This window comes from Mandrillus leucophaeus, unplaced genomic scaffold (assembly GCF_000951045.1).
Source record: "Mandrillus leucophaeus isolate KB7577 unplaced genomic scaffold, Mleu.le_1.0 Scaffold123, whole genome shotgun sequence".
Taxonomy (NCBI): Eukaryota; Metazoa; Chordata; class Mammalia; order Primates; family Cercopithecidae; genus Mandrillus; species Mandrillus leucophaeus.
This window is the reverse complement of record NW_012100654.1, coordinates 3150136-3172931: the sequence shown is the minus strand read 5'-3', so window position 1 is coordinate 3172931 and position 22796 is coordinate 3150136. Positions and strand designations below refer to the sequence as shown.

Genomic DNA, 22796 nt, shown 5'->3' with positions numbered 1-22796 from the left:
GCTCACTTTGAATGCCAGTGTTGATGGGAGAAAAACCCATCTACTTTAAAACAAGTTTTAGTAATGACTTTGGTGGAATTGGCCAAGTGACAGGTGGGGAAATTGTTTTACTAGCATTATGCCACATGCTAAACAGATTTTAAGAACACTGTGTACCTTTAATAAAGCAAAAGTAAAACCTTAAGTGTCTATTATAGTACACACACATACATACACATAGACCAACTACATGTAATTAGTAATCATTATCATCCACTTAATGTTTGTAGTTTGCAAAACATTTTCACATGTAATTTTATTTAATCCTTACAATAAATCCCAGAGGGAATTCCTTATTATTAGACCATGCTAGTAGAAACAGAATGGCATAGAGCTAGGTTCTGGTGAGATTTGGAGCCCCAAAGGTTCAAGTGGTCATGAGACTGAGCTGTCATCAGGGAGACAACATAATGAAGAAAGGCAACTGAGAATCACAACATCTGGTTAAGGTGTTAGGTGTGCAGCCTTGAGCAAGTTTCTTTAAATATGTCTGGTTTCAGTTTCCACATGCTAGTTTTCATAATTCATTATTCATGGTCTCTAAAAGCAGACCTGACTTCAAGGAGAGCAAGCACTGAGTTTGTGGTAAACTTGAGCTCTTCTTTTAGAAGCAGCTGAGACCACTTAACTAGTTAGTCTTAGTCTTCGAGGAAATGCTCATGTCTAGCTAGATGGAAACAGCCTCCCATGACTTCCTGCCCCAGCTGCCCTAACATGGTACCACTCAACACCAAGAATGACAGTGTGAATATTATCGGGAAACTAACTACAGCCCTAATATGACCTGCAGCGTGATGGCTAAGATAGCCAACTCAAGCTTTGTCCACTTTAAAACTACTATAAGATTATAGGAAAATGACAATCTAACTGTCATCCACCTGGATCAGATCACATCTGAAGTTAATTTCTGGATTTACATTTTAAGGGACTCACTGACAAACTGGCGGACATCAGAAGAGGGTAAGCAGGATGGTGAAGACTCTTTAAATATTGTCATAAGTCACAGACTGTACAGTGCCCTGCAGTTTTCCAGTGCTTTGCTGACATTCATCCCTCCCAAAAACTAGTGAGGCAGGCTGGTGGGATAGATTACTCTGCACCAGTGTCATGGTTAAAAAGAAGTTTCTATCCTAAATATTTAAGAATCTATGGCTTCTCCACAGCACAAGCAGCAGTGTGCAAATGTTTGCCAGTAAGTGAATTTGGTTTCAGAACTTAGTAACTGAATAAAGAATAAAAGGCACAGGGAGGCTAATGCTAGGAACTTAGATGTGTGTAATAAAGCTATCAGCAAGCTGTTTCATGAACTTAACACCAACAGAAAATCAAGTTATGCCTAGGTGATCATCTGCAGAGATTTAGTTAGGTCCAACAACAGTTATTAAGTACAAACTATATGATAGTCACCAAGGGTCATGAGGGCAGTTGAAAATGAATCAATCCTGGTGCCTGTCCTCAAGAAGAGTAGAGGGTAGGAAAAGCTGATATGTAAACTGATAAAGGCATCACTAGAAGCATATACAAGGTACAGAAGTAGTACTGTGGATTTCAAGAATAAATAAAAATTTGTCAGGAGGAGCTTGGGCAAAAGGCAGTCCAGGCAAAAGGAATACCCCTGGTGTGCTTGGAATCTTCTAGTAGTAGATATCTAGTAGTATCACCGTAGAACAGTTCTTTTCTTTGGGTGTAACAGTAAGATTATTTCTATAGTCCTTTCAAAAGTTAACCTTTAAACCCTTCAGAAATCTAAGCTCTTATCATCTCTGGTAATTCTATGGGAGGGTTAGCTCAAGACAACAGCTTTAAATAGTGACCAGTTCTCTACAAGTGCTAATATTAATACATCCAGAAAAGTTAAGGGGCTTTGTAGTGTGTGTGTTAAGGCACGCTATAGTCTTAGAACCCACATGTTTAAGCAATTCTGAGCAGAAGGAAGTCTAGAACATTTGAAAAATGATTAAGGGACCGTTAACTTACAAATCAAACCCAACTTTCCCTAGTGGTTGCTTAAATTTTGGACCCTTAAACATTATTTTTGAGAAGAGGCCTGTTACCCTAGTACTTAAAACTTAAGCCAATGTTATCACTCTCTGTTCCCTTACCTTGCTTTATTTTCTTCACAGAACTTACTATATGACTGAAGTCCAGTGGGACTTGGCTTGTGTCCCAATGTATCGTAAGCTCTTTAAAGACAGAATGTCTGTCTTGTTTATTGCTGTCTTCTCAGAGCCTATAATATGTAACTGGCACACATTAGAGCTTTCATTTCATTCACTGAGTGAATGAGTCTTTAGCTGAGGGAATGTGAGCACTAGATACCTACCTGGTCAGCTGTGATGAAGCTGCACGCCCTTTTTACCTACACAGGTTTTACAATGCTGCCCTACTTTCCATGTAGTTGGAGCAGGCCTTTATCACTTTTAAGGCACTTGACAAGTAAAATGCCACCATTAGTGAAAAGCAAAGGTTTCTGATTTACTAAACTCCAGGGGTGGTGGGAATAAGGGAAGAACATGTGCTAAGTACTTCTTTGGTTCTTTAGCCCTGTCCCTAGGATCTCTACAGTTGGTCCAATAGCATCAGATTCTACCTTTCATCTTTAATGGTGTTCACAAATACTAAATTCATTGTAAAAGGCTGTACATTACCTCCACAGATCAAAGACAGTAAAATAGTGACAAAATGCCATAGGATGGTTCTCATTACATGCTCAATACCTATCAGGAGACATGAATTTCAGTGTGTCAGAGGTTAGCAGATACTCTGGAGATCTACTAATATGCTTTTTGCACTCTAGGACATCTGAAAAGGCTGAGAGGGCTGGGATCTGGGACCAGCCTGACCTTTCGGAGACTATGATGGGGCAGTAATGCTGACTCCGGCTGAGATGATCTAAAGATGACTGAGAATGGACACTCTCCTTCTCCCCTTTTTATTCTAATGAAGACAATTTGGAACTTAACTAAGAACTTGACTTTTCATTTTAGACATTGTTTAGTGTGTCTCAAACTGATTAAACTGAAAACCTTGGAGTCATCTTTGATTTTTCTACCCTCTTTAGTTCCTATTAAGTCACCCAGCTGATTGAAAAATTTTCAATTTGCCTCTCCTTTTTCACTTCTATTGTCACAGGATTATGTCTGAACTACTGCAACAGTTTTCTAAATGGTCTCCAGTCTCTCCCTCCTCTAATCCTTCCTATTTACTATCACTCTAAGACATTTTAAGAATATCCAACTTCACCTGGTAATCCTCAATTGAAAACAAAAAACAAAAACCATCACCACCAGACACCCAAATACTCCAATGACTTAATGTTTAATGGATACTCCTCAGCCTGGAGCTGAAGACATTCTACAACTGATCCAAATCTTCTAATTGTGTGTTTTTCATTTATTATTACCACCCCCTCCCCACCTCTATTTCAGTCAGGTTGGTCTACCACCATCCTAATATACTAAATTCAATCCCCACATTTTGATGATACTGACTTTCTAAGGGGGAAACATTTAAGGCTGTTCACAGGATTACCCAAATCCTATGTATTCTTCCAAATGAAGTTGTCTCTTCTAGGTCCTCTTCTACTCTTGGCTTTCTTCTGTTCTAAAGTTCTGTAAAACTCACTATCTATTCCATCCATTGTGCTAGGTTCATATTCCACCTTGAAATTTAACCAAATTCTTTCATGTTTCTATTTCATGTGCATGTCTTACATCAAATACTAAGCATCTGCTGAAGGTCCCTGAAGAAATTTCTAGTCTCATTTGTTTCTTAAACTATTAAATTGATTATAACAATCACTAATTAATTGAACCCACAAGGGTTTATAAATTTCCTTTGCATATAAGGATGCCTGTTCCATGTTAAGGACCAAATAGGACTATCTTCTTGTATTACCATGTAATCTTAACATTCTACTTTTGCATATGAATAAGTTAAATATTTGAGAGTAGACAGATGACACAATTTTCTTATTATTTTTTATTTCTGAACTTATTTTTTAAAGAGTTGTGGCCTACTACCTCAAAATAAGATGCCAATAAATTAATTCATGAATACTAAAGAAAATTGAAGATGCTAATAGACTCTTGTGTGAAATAGTTTAGAATTCACTTAATAAATTTTTAGACTTAAATCTCTATCTGGAAAATCCGAACATATCAAAGAGACTACAGCTGGGTCCTTCAAATGCTGTAGCACTAACACCTGAAAAAAAAAAAAAAAAACAAAAAACCACGAGGAGGTTCTGGGCCTAGGAGAACACTCTTTAATGATAAAGCCTGTCCAAGTATTAAAGACAATTAGAGTGGGCAAGTGACGTGTACAAAGTATTAGTGATAACACAACATTCAGCTTCCTAAGAGTTAAAATGTGCTGCTTACGTGAAGGGAGATGATACTGAGCTAAGAAGTCGTGGTATAGAGAAGCAGAGAGACCAATCTACTTCATATTATTTATAGAATAGAGAATATTCTCAGCTAACATGCTGGAAAAAAAGTTGTTCCAAAAAGGTAGAATTACAATCAATGCCAAGATTTACAAATTCCATCATGTTTAAATATAAGGACAAAAATAAACATTTCTTATTTTAAAAAAATCCACAAATTTCCCAAACTATAGCTTATCTGTTAGCACTTATAACTATTCTTTAAAGGCCTTAAAACATGAATTTGGGATAAGAACAAATAAAAGTGCCCAAGTTTTAAGAAGCCATATGTTAACTTAGGATGTTATCTATATATTTTTTAGACCAATCAATGTTTTTTAAGAGGTGTAGATACTGGTAACTTTTCTCTTTAAATAAATGTTTATATATCTCACCAACAACACTAGCCTGTGGCACATAGCAGGTTTAATAAAAACACATTGCTATTAAAAAAAAAAAGTATACCAAAACAGAAAAAAAAAAACAAACCCAAAAAAACCACCTCCAGTTTCAACAGAAAAACTTACATCCAGAGATTCTTTTCCCATTATCTTTTAGGACAACCACAGAACTATTTCAACCTGTACCCTTAATCCAGCAGATACATCTTAATAAAAGAACTCTAATTGCTAAGTACTGAAATAAAACATTACTTACAGTAATTTCCTAGTTATCTACAACTTTCTTCTTGTAGCAATTGTCAACTTCTTAAGATGACTTGTTTTTATAAGCTCCTCAGTGTCAATATATCCCAACAATACAATTAGTACTTGTACAATGTATTACTTCACACATAATTAATAATATAAAACATCATTTCACTAAAGAAAAATACACATTCAATATAGTCAAGTTCTAGTTTTAAAAAGAAGCACTCGAAGAGTTTTCTTCTGAATTCATTTCTCCAGAAGACCAGTCCTTAAAGACTTCTGGAGTCTAGCTATGTTGGCATCTAATGCCGCAAGGCCATTTCTGAAGTCTTGTTCATCACGAGAAGTGAACGTTGAAAATGAAGAGATGCTCCAGTCAGACATCAAGTCAGAAGTGAAAACACTACCATCACAGACAGTATTGCCTTTCACTTGAAGGCTGTTGCTAAGACAACCTGATGGGCCATGACATGCAGTTTGTTCCTCTGGCTCCTTGGTGGCAGCAGGGATCTTACCAATTGCTTCCTTTATTTTATTGAGGAGCTGTGTGTCCTTCATATCAGATGCTCTGGAAAGTTTTTCAGGTGCATCTTCTGCTTCCTTTGTTGAAGAGGAACAGACTACAGGTGTACACAGTTTATTTTCTTTTCCAGAGACAGCATGTCCACTGTTGCTAACTAGCTGTGTTGTAGCTGCTCTTATCTGTGGCTGAGGGGACAGTCTCTTAGAAAGTGGTGATTTCTTTTCAGAAGTGCTTCTAGCAAAAGGAATGTAAATTGTATTATCCAAATTATGCTCATCTTCTATTAAAGCCATAGTTTCGCTCCCTTCATCAGAATCTTGTTTTGAAAGAGCAGAAATAATTCCAGGTGCAGATACTTCCTCCATGCCCCTAGTGTTACTATTTTGAGGGCTTCTGGAGGACAGAATATTTTCATAGGGTTTGTCTGGCTCTATGGTTTCCTCATTCTTAATTGTAGACAGTGGCTCTGAATGTGTAAAACTGTAATTTGTTTCTAACTTATTTAGATAACTCATTATGGAAGTGTGAACAGGAGCTGGGACATGTTGAAGTTGTTTATCATGAATGTTCAAGAGTGATTTGGTAAGATTATTCCCAGGCTTGCAGCGAGCACTGTCCACACTAAGATCGGAGAGAAGCTTTGCCATGCTAGTCTGTAAAGTTCTGTTAAGAAGAATTTAGAACACTAATTATTATTATTTTTAGCTGTTTCTTTAATTCACTTATCTATACCTCCATCTTTAAAAAAGGGATTTGAGAGAAGTGCCTGGTTCTCAATATAAAAAGCGACTAGAAGCACAAAATCACAGAATGTGCTTTGGCAAGAGCATATAATTAAAATAACAATGATAAAATATGTTGATCTGTATCAAATCTATCACTATGTCTAAAAATAGAGGCTCAGAATTTTTTTTTAAGGTATGGAGATATTTTATTCTTTTCTTTTGTTTTATTGAGATGGAGTCTCATTCTGTCACCCAGGCTGGAGTGCAGTGACATGATCTCAGCTCATTGCAACTTCTGCCTTCCAGGTTCAAGTGATCCTCTCGCCTCAGCCTCCCGAGTAGCTGGGATTACATGTGCACCATCACCATACCTGGCTAATTTTTGTATTTTTAGTAGAGACAGGGTTTCACCATGTTGGCCAGGTTGGTCTTGAACTCCTGGCCTCAAGTGATCTGCCCGCCTCAGCCTCCCAAAGTGCTGGGATTACAGGCATGAGCCACCACGCCCAGCCGAGAGGGTTTATTCTTGAGCAGCACTACAAATTGAGCCCTAGAGTAAAAAACTGGCCTAACAAAGGTAGGCTAAGATACAAAGGGAAACACACTATTCATTTGTTATGAATTCTGTTAGAAATTATTTCCCTCCATTATATATGTTTGTGTGTGTGTGTGTCGGGGGCACAATACTAGAAAAAAAGGATAGTTAGAGATAATTATCTGGCATAATAGGTATAAGCAACAGCTAGGTACTGGAAAGGTGTATAAGGAAAACCATACAAGGTTTGAAGTTAGAAATGGAATCAAATCCCAGTGCCATCATTAGCTGTGATCTTGGGCAAGTCATTTAACCTTTCTGAATCTCAAGTCTCTCACCTGTAAAATGAAGATATTTCTGAACTACAATGAAGATTAAATAAGATAAAATAATAAGGTATAAAGGTAAAGTACTTAGCGTGGTCTAAGTGGGTGTTTGTTTGATGGCAACCTTTATTAGTAGTCCTATTAAAGCCTTTTTTTTGTTTTTTTTGAGACAGAGTCTTGCTCTGTCACCCAGGCTGGAGTGCAGTGGCGCAATCTCGGCTCACTGCAAGCTCCACCTCCTGGGTTCATGCCTTTCTCCTGCCTCAGCCTCCCAAGTAGCTGGGACTACAGGCACTTGCCACAACGCCCGGTTAATCTTTTTGCATTTTTTAGTAGAGACGGGGTTTCACTGTGTTAGCCAGGATGGTCTCGATCTCCTGACCTTGTGATCTGCCCTCCTTAGCCTCCCAAAGTGCTGGGATTACAGGCATGAGCCACCATGCCCAGCCTAAAGCTATTTTATACTAAGAGTTTAGTCTATTTAAATTGAATCATATATGGTCTCAAAAATCAGTGAAGGCTGGGCATGGTTAAAAGGAACAGTTTCACCTCTTTCCAAGCCAGTTAAGTACCACACAGGAGGAGTCCCCTGGGCCTACAGTTTCTACCGCAGAAAAAGAAAGCTGGAGGTGAACACTCAACTGACCCGGCACTCCGGGATGCTTCTCAGGAAGCCCACTTGTGCATTACTCCACGTGTTCTTACAGGGCTAGACCATCTGGGGTTAGCAAAAAACAAAGAAGGGGATGGGGCTCATAGCGGCTACAGCACAAATCTTGGCAATGACTCTGCATTCCTGCCAATAGAAGCACCAGATCAGAGAGACCAGTCAAAAGCACTGCTTTGCAGAAAGCACAGTTGACAGGTTTGGCAGGGCCAAGTCCCTACCACTATCACACCCAAGCCTTCCCCAACCCTTAAGCAGAGTCTCAATTCTCTGCTTAAAGTTTTCCTAGGCCAGGAGGCAAGTATGCGGTGGCACCTAAGTGTAGAAGAGAGCATCTGGTCCCGTAAGAACTGAGAGGGCGAGCGGTAACCCCACCCAGCCTCAGTACTCTGCTTATGGCTTCCCCAGACCCAGAGGCAAGTGCACATTAGCATAAATCTGTGGAGGTCCGCATCCGGCCCTGCCAGACTCTAGTGACCCTACCTAACTTCACAGCTGTATATATAGTTTCCTGAGGCCAGGAGGCAAACCTGCATCCCTGTATATCTGCAGAACACAGTAACTGGCCCCGCCCAATCTTAGCAGTTAAGCAGTGACTCCACTCTGCTTTGGAGTCCAGCCTGAGGTTCTGCCCAGGCCCAGGCAGGGAGGCAAACCTGTGACTGCACACCGTGGAGTAATCTCTGGCCCTGCCTGTCACGAGTGGCTGGGCAGAAAACCCAGCACCATTGAAGCCCAGCCTGCAACCCTACCCAGTTAGATTCTAAACAGCAGTAGCACTCAGCCAGGGAATATAGCCTGCAACCCTGCCCAAGCAAAGGTGATTGCAGAGCCCAGCCGGCAGCTTCACCTGACCTTGGAACCCAGTCAGTGGCCTCACTCGTTGATGGAGCACAGCCATTGGTTTCACAAGGCCATGGAGCACAGCCAATAGCTCCATTGACCTCAAAGCACAGGTAGCAGCCCAGTTAGAGCATCCAACAGCAAGGTCTGCCTGCCTATGGTCACTACCAGATGGCCAATCCAGAATCGCAGGCTAGACTAAATAGTGAAGGTCTATCCCTTCACCTCAGGTGAGAGGGGGGTAGGGCAGAACACCTGCAAAAGCTGGAAGAGGTGGCCACTTCTTCAAGTGCACAGACACCAATGCAAGGATACAAGGATTATGAAGAATCAGAAAAATGACACCACTAAAAGAAAGTAATAAAGCACCAATAATGGACTCTAAAGAAATGAGACCTATGAAATCAGAGACAAAGAATTGAGAATAATCCTCTCTTTAAAATGTTCAGGGAACTACAAGACAACACAGATAAAAAATTAAATGAAATTTGGAAAACAATTAAAACAGTAAGTTTGACAAAGAAATAGAAACAAATTTTTAAAATCAAATAGATATCTAAGAGATAAAAAAATACAGGATTTAAACTGAAAAATTCAATAAAATACTTCAATAGTATACTTGATCAAGCAGAGGAATTAGTGAGCCTGAAAAGAGGACATTTAAAAGTATCCAGTCAGAAGAGGAAATAAAGAATGAAAAAGAATGAACGCCTACAGGTATTATGAGACACCACCTGAGAAACAGGAGTGCCTGAAGGAGAAGACAGAGAAAAATGGCCAGAAAGCATATTTAGGAAAATAATGGCTGAAAATTCTCCAAATCTAGAGAAAGACACCAACATTCAGGTACAGGAAGCTCAGAGGTCTCCAATCCAATTTAACCTAAAGAGAAGTTCACCAAGACACGCCGTAACCAAACTGTTAAAATTCAAAGATAACTGTTAAAATTCAAAGCAGCAAGAGATAATAAACATCACACACTAGGGAGCCCCAATATGGCTAACAGTGAACTTCTCAACAAAAACAACCTGTCAGCCAAGAATACTTTATCCAGCAAAACTGCCCTTCAGAAATGAGGGAGAAATAAAAACTTTCCCAGACAAATGCTAAGGGAGTTCATCATCAGTAGGCCTATCTTACAAGAATTGCTAAAACACGTTCTTTAAGCTGAATTAAAAGGTCACTAATTAATACCATAAAACACATGCAATTATAAAACTCAATGGTATAAGTAATACATAATCATATTCGGAATACTCTAGTACCTTAATGGTGGTATGTAAAGCAATTTTATCTCTAATATGAGGGTTAAAAGACAAAACTATTAAAAACAACTATAGTTACAGGATATAAATTAGAAAAAGACGTAAATTTTGAAATCAAGATCATAAAATGTGGAAGAGGGGAGTAAAAGTGTAGTTTTTGTATGTGATTAAAGTTATTATCAGCTTAAAATAGCCTAAGTATAAGATGTTTTATGTAAACCTCAGGGTAACCACAAAGCAAAAACCTACAGAATTTGCACAAAACATGAAAAGGATTCAAAGCGTACCATTACAGAAAACCATCAAACCACAAAGGAAGGCAACAGAGGGAGAAAGAAAGGATCTACAAAACAATTACAAAATAAATTACAAAATAGCAGTAGCAAGTCCTTGCCTATCAGCAATTACCTTGAATGTAAATAGAGTAAATTCTCTAATCAAAAGACAGAGTGGGTAAATGAATCAAAAACTGTATGCTGCTTACACAAGGCTCACTGTAAGGTAAAGCACACACATAGACTGAAAGTAAAGAGATGGAAAAATATACTGCACAGGAAAGGAAACCAAGAAAGCAGGGGTAGCTATACTCATATCAGACAACAGACTTTAAGTCAAAAACTGTAAAAAGAAGCAAAGAAGATCACTATATAATGATAAAGGCGTCAATCTGCAATTGTAAGAATATATGCAGCACCCAACATTGGAGCAACTAAATAATAAAGCGACTATTAAATGATCTGAAGGGACAGACAGACTGAGTGAGGGATTTCAGTACCCAGCTCTCAACATTGTACAGATCATTTAGATAGAAAATCAATAAGGAAAACATTTAGATACAATTCTAACATTTAGATATAAAATCAATAAGGAAAATCAATGAGGAAACATCTCGAATTACACTTTAGACCAGGGGTGTCCAAACTTTTGCCTTCCCAGGGCCACACTGGAAGAAGAATTGTCTTGGGCCACACATAAAATACATTAACACTAACGACAGCTGATGAGCTTAAATTTTTGTCAAAAAAAACTCATAATGTTTTAAGAAAGTTTATGAATTTGTGTTGAGCCACATTCAAACCCATCCTGGGCTGCATGCGGCTCAGGGACCATGAGTTGGACAAGCTTGGTTTAGACCAAATAGATCTCATAGATATAACAGAACATTCCATTCTACAGCAACAGAGTACACATTCATCTCTCACGCACACAGAACATTCTTCAGGATAGATTATGTTAAGACCACAAAATAATTCTTAACAAATTTAAGGAGACTGGAATCATATCAAGTATCTTCTGATTCCAATGGCATGAAACTAGGTATCAATAAACAAGACAAAATTTTGGAAAATTCACAAACGTGGAAATTAAGAAACATGCTGCTGAACAACCATGAGACAAAGAGGAAATTAAAAGGATAATTAAATAATACCTTGAGACAAACAAAAATGAAAACAAAATATGACAACCTTTATGGGATGCAGCAAAAGCAATTCTAAGAGGGAAATTTATAGCAATAAATGTATCAAAAAAGAAAGCTCTCAAATAATCTAACATTACACCTTAAGGAGCTAGAAAAAAAAGAACAAATTAAGCCCAAAATTAGCAGAAGGAAGAAATCAACAAAGATCAGAGCAAGAAATAAATGAAATAGAGACTAGAAAAACAACAGGAAAAAATCAGCAAAACTGAGTTTGTTTTTTTGGGGACATAAAATTGACAAACCGTTAGTTAGACTAAGAAAAGGAGAGAGAAGACTCAAGGGAATCAGAAATAAAAGGAGATATTACAACTGATAACACAGCAATGCAAAGACATAACACAGCAACGCAAAGAATCATAAGTTACTATGAGCAATTATACACTAACGAATTAGATAACCCAGAAGAAATGGATAAATTTCTATACAGACACAACTTACCAAATTTGAATCATGAAGAAATAGAAAGTCTGAGCAGATCAATAAAGAGTAAGGATATTAAATGTTCTTAATAAAGTCTCCCACCAAAGAAAAGCCCACGACAAGATGGCTTCATAGCTTCATTCTAACCAACATTTAAAGAACATTTAAAGAAGGATTGAGAATTCCAATCCTTCTCAAACTCTTTCAAACATTCAAAGTGGAGGGAATTTTTCCAAACTTGTTTTACATAGAAAACACCGAACAAGGCCAAGAACAAGGCCACTATGACTCTGATAACAAAGCCAGAAAAGAACACTACAAGAAAAGAAAACTACAGGTCATTATCTCTGATGAACACAGATAAAAAAAACCCTCAACAAAATACTAGCAAACCAAATTCAACAACACATTAAAAGAATTATTCACCATGATTAAAGGGGATTCATAAATGAGATGCAAGGATGGTTCAACATATAAAACCAATGACTATGATATACCACATTAACAGAATGAAGAATATAAAACTATATGATCATCGCAAAAGATGTAGAAAATGCACTTGATAAATGTCAACCCTCTTTCATGAAAAAACTCTCAACAGATTCTGTATAGAAGGAATGTACCTTAACACAACAAAGGCCATATATATGACAAATCCATAGTTAACATCATACTCAATGTTGAAAAGTTGAAAGTTTTTCCTCTAAGATCTAAGAGTAAGGTAAGAAGGCCCACTCTCACCACTTATTTTCAACACAGTACTGGAAATCTTACCCAGAGTAATTAGGCAAGAGAAAAAAAATAGAAGATAATAAGAAAGGAAGAAATGAAATTGTCTCTGTTTGCTGACACGATTTTATACACAGAAAATACTAAACACCAAAAAACTGGTTTGCTGATAAACTCAGTAAAATTGTAGGATACAAAATCAATATAAAAAATCAGTAACATTTCTATACACTCACAACAAACTACCCAAAAGAAATTAAGAAAAACAAGCAACAAAAAGTAAAATACTTCAGTGAAAATTTAACCAAGGAGGTAAACTATATATATATATAAAATTAGTATTTACTAAATATATATATTATTAGTATATACTAAAAACTATGAAATACTGATAAAAGAAATTCAAGAAAACACAAATAAATGGAAAGATATCCTGTGCTCATGATTGGAAGAAATAATATTGTTGGAATATTCATGCTATCCAAAATGACCTACAAATTCAACATAATTCGTGTCAAAATTCTAGTGTCACTTTTCACAGAAATAGAATAAACCATCCTAAAATTCATATAGAATCATTTAAAAAAACCCGAAAAGCCAAATAAATCTTAAGTAAAAAGAACAAAGCTGGGGGCACCACATTCCTCGATTTCAAAATATATTAAAGGAATTGAAATCAAAACGGCATGAACTGGCATAAAAACAGACATGCTGATCAATGGAACAGGACAGAAATAAATCCATGTATTTATGGCCAATTGATTTTTGACAAAGGTGACAAGAAAACAAAATGGGGAAAAGTCTCTTCAACAAATGGTGATGGGAAAACTGGAGATCCATATACAGAAGAATGGAATTGGATTGTTATTTCACAATGCATACAAAAATATACTCAAAATGGATTAAAGATTTAAATACAAGACCTGAAACTGTAAAACTACTAGAAAAAAACATGAGGGAAAAGCTCCATGACACTGGTCCAGGCAATAATTTTTTAGATATGACCTTGAAAGCACAGTTATCACAAACAAAAATAGACACATGAAATCGTATCAAACTAAAAGGCTTTTTGCACAGCAAGGGGAACAATCTAACAGAGTGAAGAGACAAGCCATGGTGTGGAAGAAATATTTGCAAAACATACTTGATAAGGGGTTAATATTCAAAATATATAAGGGACTCACACAACTCAATAGCAAAAAAACAAATAATTAAAAAATGGGCAAAGGACCTGAGCAGACATTTCTCCATTTAAATGGCCAATATGATTAAGAAAAAATGCTCAACATTAGGGAAATCCAAAATAAAACCACAATGAGATATCATCTCACACCAGTCAGAATGGCTATTACAAAAAAGATGAAAGCTAACAAGTGTTGATGAAGATGTGGAGAAAAGGAAACCCTTGTATACTGTTGGTAGGAATGTAAATTAGTATAGACACAATGGTAAATAGTATGGAAGCTCCTCAAAAATGTATAAATAGACTTACCATATGATTCAGCAATCCCATGTGTAGGTACATATCCACATGTATATGTACACACGTATGTATACATATATAATATGTATATATAATATATATACACACACACACAACTATCTATCTATACACACACACCCAGAGTATAGGCATTGTAGCATTATTCACAACAGCCAAGATATGGAATCAACCTAAGTGTCCTTCAATGAATGAATGAATATTTCTTTATAGAAGTGTGGCATATAAACATATTGGAATACTACTCAGCCTTAAAAAAAAAAAAGGAAAAAAAAAATGGGAAAGTCTGTCATCTGCAACATGAGTGAACCTGGAGAACATCCATATGCTAAGTGAAATAAGCCAGGAACAGAAAGACAAATACTGCATGACCTCACTTATATATGGAATATAAAAAAGTTGAACTCACAAAAGCAGAGAGTAGAATAGTGGTTACCAGAGACTGCGATTGCGGTGGATGGTAGGGTATGGGAAATGGGGAGATGTTAGTCAAAGGGTACAAAGTTTCAGTTACATAGAAGGAATAAGTTTGTGGGTTCTACTGAACAGTAGGGTGACTATACTTTTTTTTTTCTTTTAGACAGAGTTTCATTCTGTTGCCCAGGCTGGAGTACAGTGGTGCAATCTCAGCTCACCGCAACCTCTGCCTCAGCCTTCCAAGTAGCTGGGATTACAGGTGCCTGCTACCATGCCTGGCTAATTTTTGTATTTTTAGTAAAGACACCATGGCTTGTCTCTTCACTCTGTTAGATTGTTCCCCTTGCTGTGCAAAAGGCTTTTAGTTTGACACGATTTCATTTGTCTATTTTTGTTTGTGATAACTGTGCTTTCAAGGTCATATCTAAAAAATTTAGTATTTCTCATGTTGGCCAGGCTGGTCTCGAACTCCTGACCTCAGGTGATCTGCCTGCCTTGGCCTCCCAAAGTGTTGGGATTACAGGCATGAGCCACCATGCCCAGCCTAGGGTGACTATACTTAATAATAATCCAACATTGCTAAAAATGTCTCACTCCAAAATATAATAACTGAGATGATGGACATGTTATTAGCTGGATTTAGTTATTTCTTCTTGTTTACATATACCAAAACATCACTGTACCCCATAAATATAATTAAAATATTGTCCATTATATTAATTTTAAAAGAAGCTAATGAGTTGTTACTAAAACACAAAAATATGCTGGAGAAACATACCTTTAAAGGAATGCTGTAATGAATAATGACCCACTAATTAATTTGATCAGACTGCATACTGAAATTTTTATTTTTGTTTATTTTCAGTAAAGGAATACTTATATTGAGATTTCTTTCCAGTTTTTTTTTTTTTTAATTATTGTTGCTATAGATAAAATCAGAGATGAAGAAAGGAAGGGACAATGACATTTAAAAAGGCTTAATTTCTGGAAATTAATAGCAATTACTAATCTTCTGATGTATAAACAGAATATGACTCACCACTATCTCTGAAATTAAAACTCTCTGTAAGTAAAGAGATACGAAAATGTTAAAATTTTAAAGGAAGGAATATGAGCACCTAAACAGTGACAAGTGGATATATTGGTATTTCTATTATACATAATTCAGTTAAATACACTGATTTTTAATACTTAGAAAATTGGCACCCTTTCATAACAAATGCAGGGTCCTTTCTAGGCTACTTTATAAGAATGCTTTGTGAAACTATTCACTACTTATTTACTTAAATAATATTAAATATATTATTTAATTTACATATTTTTAAATATAATTATTTAAATTAGTATTTAAAACATTAATTTTCTTCACATTTTAATGGTTGTATAACATGTTGTAGAAAGATCTGAAAAAAAAGGTGATACAGGCACATTTAAAATCATTAAAGGTTGGAGAAGGAAAAGAAAGATGGTTTGTGGTATTTCTTTAGACCTTGCACATGTACCTTTCAGTCCTTACTCCTCCCGCAAAGTCTGAGAAAGACATTCAGAAATTTTACAGAATCTCTTTTCTGAGAGATTATTTAAAACACACATACAAAAACCATATGCCTATCTGACTAAGGTGACTATGGGAAGAGTGAAGGAGTGGAAGAGCATGTAGATTTATCTGTACTGTCAGATGCTGGTGCTTTACACTCTAATGCCCAAAGTAAAATTAAAATGGTCACAGCAACCCACCTATAATACTGGAGATGTTCCTAACCAACTGAATTGCATAGAGTGTCACCAAAGAAATTATGAATCAACAATGTGGATGAATTTAGATATAATTAAGCTCAGACTTCTTTTTTTTTTTTTTAATTTAAAGAACAAAACAATGGCTTGGTGTGCTGGTAATCCCAGCACTTTGGGAGGCCAAGGTGGGAGGATTGCTTGAGCCCAGGAGTTCAAGACCAGCTAGGACAGCATGGCGAGACCTCGTCTCTACTAAAAGTAAAAACAAAAAACAAAAAAACAAAAAACCTGGGCATAGTGGCATGTGCCTGTGGTCCCAGCTACTTGGGAGCCTGAAGTGGGAAGATTGCATGAGCTAGAGAGGTTGAGGTGACAGTGAGCTGTGATCACACCACTGTACTCCAGCCTGGGTGACAGAGCGAGATTCTGCCTCAAAATAAAAAGTATAAAACTGACATCAATGAATGTACTTAGAATTTTGAAGCTGTTACTAAATCTTTGGAAAATGTAGGGATAGTGTTAAACTCTTTATGAGATATTGTGCCTAGCCTTCCCATCATGTTTTTACAATCATTCATAAGAGTGCAGTCAATCTGACAGGTGAGCTAGTCGTCACGAGGCAGGATTTATGCCCAGCATAAAACGTGCTTAACAAAACTGTAAAAAACTGATAGGAAAATTCTTGATTCTTATGAAAAGGAGAGCAAAAGTCTGTATCTAATATTCTAGACAGGGCCTTTTCTAAAGGCAAATAGTAGGCAAGAATTAACAAACTTTTTTAGTTCCTATACTTTTGTTAGGATAAATGTTAAGGAAAAAAAGAAGCCTCCAATTACATGTTTTCATTCTGAATAAACAATGGAAAGGGCAGACTGCATGTTATTTTGAAAGAATGAGCAGGTACAAAAGTATCTCCAACACAGGTAGAAGAATCCCTCAATAATGGGGCATCTTTATTCAGAGAAAAGCTGTCCAGTTTAAAACAGAAAGCAAAGCTGAAGAGGGAATCCAAAATCCTGGCTCTAGTCCTAGTTCAGACAGTAACTAGCTGTGAAACTCAGGTAAGTCCCTTTTTTCTTTGGGCTTCCATTTCTACTAATTTCTAGGAAAGTTATACTATTACTCTGAAAGATTTTTCCTATGTTTTTGTTACCAACTTTCTTAGTAAATGCATTGCACATGTTGAATAGTATTGTCAACATGCACAATGTTCAACACGTGCCATGTATTTACTAAAAAAAGACGTATTTGGCTGGGCACGGTGGCTCACGCCTGTAATCCCAGCACTTTGAGAGGCCGAGGTGGGCGGATCACGAGATCAGGAGATAGAGACCATCCTGGCTAACACAGTGAAACCCCGTCTCTACTAAAAAAAAAAAAAAAAAATTAGCCAGGCGTGGTGGAGGGCAACTGTAGTCCCAGCTATTGGGGAGGCTGAGGCAGGAGAATGGCATGAACCCAGGAGGCGGAGCTTGCAGTGAGCCAAGATAGCACCACTGCACTCCAGCCTGGGCGACAAAGCGAGACTATGTCTCAAAAATAAATAAATAAATAAATAAATAAATAAATATAAAGAAAAGATATTCCTACATATGTCAGTAAAGCACTACAATAAGTTTTTCGCTTGTCAATGTGGATATTTAGCAACCACCTCAGCCTCCCAAAGTGCTGCGGTTACAGGCATGAGCCACTGCACCCTACAGATATAATTTACATACCACAAAATCTACTCCTTTTAAGTGCACAATTTGGTGGTTATTAATATATTCATAGAGTTGAGAACTGTCACCACTATCTAATTTCAGAACATCTCATCACTCCTAAATGAAACTACCCATTAGCAGTCACTTCTCATCCTACACCCCTCGGTTCCTCCAGCCCCTGGCAACGACTAATCTGCTTTGTGTCTCTGTCAATTTGCCTATTCTGGACATTTCGCATAAATGAAATCACACCATATGTGGCCTTTTTTTTTTACTGGTTTCTCTTAGTATAAATACCTGACACTAACAAAGTTCTCACCCCGAAATTATTCCTCAGAAAAAAGGACACATGTTCCTTGGGATACCTTACCAAGACTTTCATAAGAAGGGACATTCTATTACTTTATTTTGAATAAGACTGGTATAAGCCAATATTCAGAACCTCTGACTAGAACATAATCAATTATAATTCTATGATTACAAAAAATGTCTTGCTTTTCTCATTGTTAAATAGAAGTTTGAATGCAAACATTCTATGAAATATAAACGTGGAAAAAGGGCAATATTTCCATGTGAACAGATTATTAATTTCAAATACATTTATAAAGCTAAATTAATAAATTAAATATTATATATTACTGTTTCATCCGATTCCCTACAAGTTTATCATTCAAAATGTGGGGGGAAATTTAAAATTCAAAATGGATCTGTTTATTGGAAACACAAGGGAGATTACTTTATATTCAAGATTATTTTATATTTGGAACTTGTAGGATCACTCAAAGACAAAGTCAGATCTGCTGATGTTTAGACCTAAGGTAACTGACTTCTCTCCTAGAACTTTAAAAAAGCAGTTGAGAATCCAATTCTTAGCAAAGATCTCAAAAGAAAACTGAACTTTGTAAGTGAGTATCATAGAAAAATTGAGTGAGCTAATTTTATTTTAGAAAAATACTGTTAGGGAATGAAGTGATCTTAAGGGCTACTGCCAACCCCCTCATTTAACTGATAAAATAAGGCTGAAAGAGGCTAACTGACTTACCTAAGATGATATGACATGAGGGCTTACCATGCTAAGTACTTTTCATGAATGATTTCTTAGTTTCCCATGACAACTCTATTCATGTCCCTACTTTACAGCTGAGGTTTAGAGAAGTTAAATGAGGTTTAGAGAAGTTAACTCAGCTAATATGTGGTAGAGCTGGGATTCCAGTCAGATCTTTCTAGCTTCAGAACCAGAGGGCTTAACGGTGTTGCTATACAAGTCTTCAGCTTCTCATCAGGGACCCCTGATTCACATGGTTTAAAAAAAGCATTTAGCCAGATTTGAAATTTCTAAACTAATTTACTTGGAACAGAAGAAAACATCATTAGGAATTAGCAAAAACAATGGCAAAGTAAGAGAAAAAGATATGGGTGAGATAACAGGTCTGACATTATTTTGAAGTTTATAAAAACCATCTAAAAATAAAAAAGGCATGAGTTATTCAAAAGAAGTCAATTTTACCTGGTTAATTCTCTTAGTCGAGTCACCTCAGCATCACGCTGACGTAATGTTATCCCCAATATCTGGTTTTCCTTTTCAGCAGTTTCTAACTTAAACTGGGAGCTCCTCACATTGACTAAGGCTTCCTCCAATTCTAAAACAACAAAAGTGTCAGTTTCCTTATTCCTTTTAAAAAATGTGACAATAACTATTGTCTAAATACATACCAATTTTTATTCTTGTTATCTCAATATCATATTGCTGTTTATTTTCAAGTATAGTTTGATCTTTGTCTTTAAATATACTAGTAAATTTTTTGTTTTCATCTTTCTGATTTTCAATCACTTTTAAGAGCTCTTCATTTTTACTCTGCAGTAACTCCTGGCTCTTTAGTGACTCCTCCAATTGATTTTGCAGTGACATATTCAATGACTGAAGAGAAAACACTGTAAGACAAAACGGATCAAATAGTTGTTTCCCAAACCTAAAAAGTACAAACTTGGAAAATACCTGTTTCTTAAAAAAAAAAAAAAAAAAAGGCCTGAAATTTATTGATTTTGTTTAACAATTAATTGCATGAGCAGTTCTACATAAATACTACATATATTTTAAAAAATTGATTGGCAGAAATCATACCTTTCTTTTCCAGTTGACATTTTAAGCATTAATTTTTTTAACCCTTTTAAAAGAAAGAATACATAATCCTTTTAAAAGAAAGAAAACATGTACAAAGTTAAAAAATTCAAACACTGGCCGGGCGCGGTGGCTCACGCCTGTAATCCCAGCACTTTGGGAGGCCGAGGCGGGCGGATCACGAAGTCAGGAGATCAAGACCATCCTGGTTAACACGGTGAAACCCCGTCTCTACCAAAAATACAAAAAAATTAGCCGGGCGTGGTGGCGGGCGCCTGTAGTCCCAGCTACTCGGGAGGCTGAGGCAGGACAATGGCGTGAACCCAGGAGGCGGAGCTTATAGTGAGCCGAGATTGCACCACCGCACTCCAGAATGGGTGACAGAGCGAGACTCCATCTCAAAAAAAAAAAAAAAATTCAAACACCACAAAATGTTAATGATACCAAATGATTCCCAAAGAAGAATCTCCCTCCCACTCCTCCTCTCTGTCCCCAAGACAATCACTATTAATTTTCGTATCTTTTGTGAAAACACTTTTGCATATGGTATTAATTACACTACATACACACACACCATACACAATTTCTAACGTTGCCTTTTTCTGCCTTAAGACTGTTGTATACAAACACACAGATCTATCACGTTCTTTTTCAAGGCGATAAAAGTATATGGCACCATTTATTGAGCAACTACATGCTTAGTGAATGCTTACTATGTGTGAGGTATTGTACTAGAATCTGAATATACAGAGATGAACAGCACAGACATGGTCTCTGTTCTCACAGAGCTGATAACAAACACGTAATTATAAACAGTAATGATCTCAAAGAAACAAGAAGATAAATGATGAGATAATATAAAGAACAGGAGCTATTTAAAGTGGCAACTACTGATCTCCCTACTTGTCCTCTAGGCCTCCTCTCCTACCCTCTCCCTCTCCTCACCTTTGGTTAACAGTGGAAATACAGTGATAACTTCTGAATCACTCTGGTGAAACTTAACACTTTTATAAAGTGCTCATTCTGTTGGGTAATCATATTTTTTTCTTATTGCTTTATAAGATATACTTATATATTAAAGAAGATTAAGGCTTTATCGTGTCATATATTGTTTCTCCATTTTGCTTATGTGTTTTGAATGTATTTATAATTTTGCTATGTAGAAACTGAAAAAGTTTTCTGGGGACATATTTTATCAATCTGTTCCTCTGTGGCATTTGAGTCTTTGACAGGCTTAGGAAAAGTCCCTCCCCCCTCCCAAAAAAAATTTAAAAATACAAATTCTTATCTTTTCTTCTGGTACTATTATAGTTTCTTTATTAAGTTCTGTGATCGTTAAGGACAATTTGGCAATATCTGTCACAATTACAACTGTATATACCCTTTGGCTCAGCAATTCTACTGCTATACATCTATTCTGCAAAAACGCTGGCCAGGCGTGGTGGCTCATTGTCTGTAATCCCAGCACTTTGGGAGGCCGAGGTGAGTAGATCACTTCAGGTCAGGAGTTCAAGACCAGCCTGGCCAACATGATGAAACCTTGTCTCTAATAAAAATACAAAAATTAGCCAGGCATGGTGGCAGGCGCCTATAATCCCAGATACTTGAGAGGCTGAGGGAAGAGAATCGCTTGAACCTGGGAGGCAGAACTTGCAGTGAGCCAAGATCGCACCACTGAACTCCAGCCTGAGTCACAGAGTGACGCCATCTCAAAACAAACAAACAAACAAAAAAAGCTGACATATATGCATGAAGACATATACAAAGATTTTCACTGCAATGTTGTTTGCACTGGGAAAAAGGGGGAAAGTACTATTAGCAGAGGACCATATTATGGTAGACCTGGATAAGCAGAATATCCAAGTAATTCGTAAAGAGAAAGATGCATAATTATGTATTTTGATAGACAAAAATGTCCACTATATGTTAAGTGAATAAACAGAAGCTGTGGAAAAGTATATACAGTGTGATCTCATTTTTAAAAAAGAAAAAGTACATACATAGTTCTATTTGTGCCTGGCACACAGTAGGTATTCAGTAAGTATTTGTTAAATACATCAATTATATATGAAGAGAAGATATGTAAAAGGAAACACACTCCTGTTTTTCAAAAAAAAAAAAAAAAAAGGTGTATATTATTGGGAAGTGATAGCATCTTTTATTTTCCTATGTTTCTACAATATTTTAAATTTATCCCCTCAAAGTAATTACAAAAGCTCAATTCTTTATCAACATTTCCAGAGCCACAAATAATTTATCAATCCTTAAAGTTCTTTTACTTACATTCAAGGTTGCAATCCACAGCACCAGATGGCTTATGAGTTTTCTCTTGTTCTCTGAGTTGCTGGTTCAAAATTCTCAACTGCCTAAAGAAACAATGAAGAACTATGAATGCAAGAATCCCAAGCCAATTTAATAGTATACATGTGATAGCCTATCAAAAAAGAAAAAACATAAACCCACTAAGGCGGCAGAAGTCCATCACATCCCCAAAAGACAAAAACTAAATAAACATAACAAAACCATACTACTATTATTATGAGGCCTGAGATAATTTTTAAGGTTGCCTGAAACAACCTAACACCTCCCCTCATGGGCCGGGCGCAGTGGCTCATGCCTGTAATCTCAGTACTTTGGGGGATTGAGGCAGGCAGATCACCTGAGGTCAGGAGTTCAAGACCAGCCTGGCCAACA

General features: G+C 36.8%; 1 protein-coding gene across 2 annotated transcripts in view; it reads right to left on the bottom strand.

Annotated features, from left to right (window-relative positions):
* Positions 1-4010: 4010 nt before the first annotated feature.
* CCDC14 (coiled-coil domain containing 14) overlaps positions 4011-22796 on the bottom strand; it is a 54552-nt gene continuing 35766 nt past the window's right edge. For both annotated transcript variants that reach the window (XM_011971546.1, XM_011971547.1), the window contains 4 exons: positions 22386-22468; positions 19697-19915; positions 19491-19623; positions 4011-6301 (listed from right to left, as the gene is read on the bottom strand). In XM_011971546.1, the coding sequence (XP_011826936.1) occupies positions 5362-6301; positions 19491-19623; positions 19697-19915; positions 22386-22468 (1375 nt within the window). In that variant the 3' untranslated portion in view covers positions 4011-5361. The remainder of the gene's footprint in view (positions 6302-19490; positions 19624-19696; positions 19916-22385; positions 22469-22796) is intronic.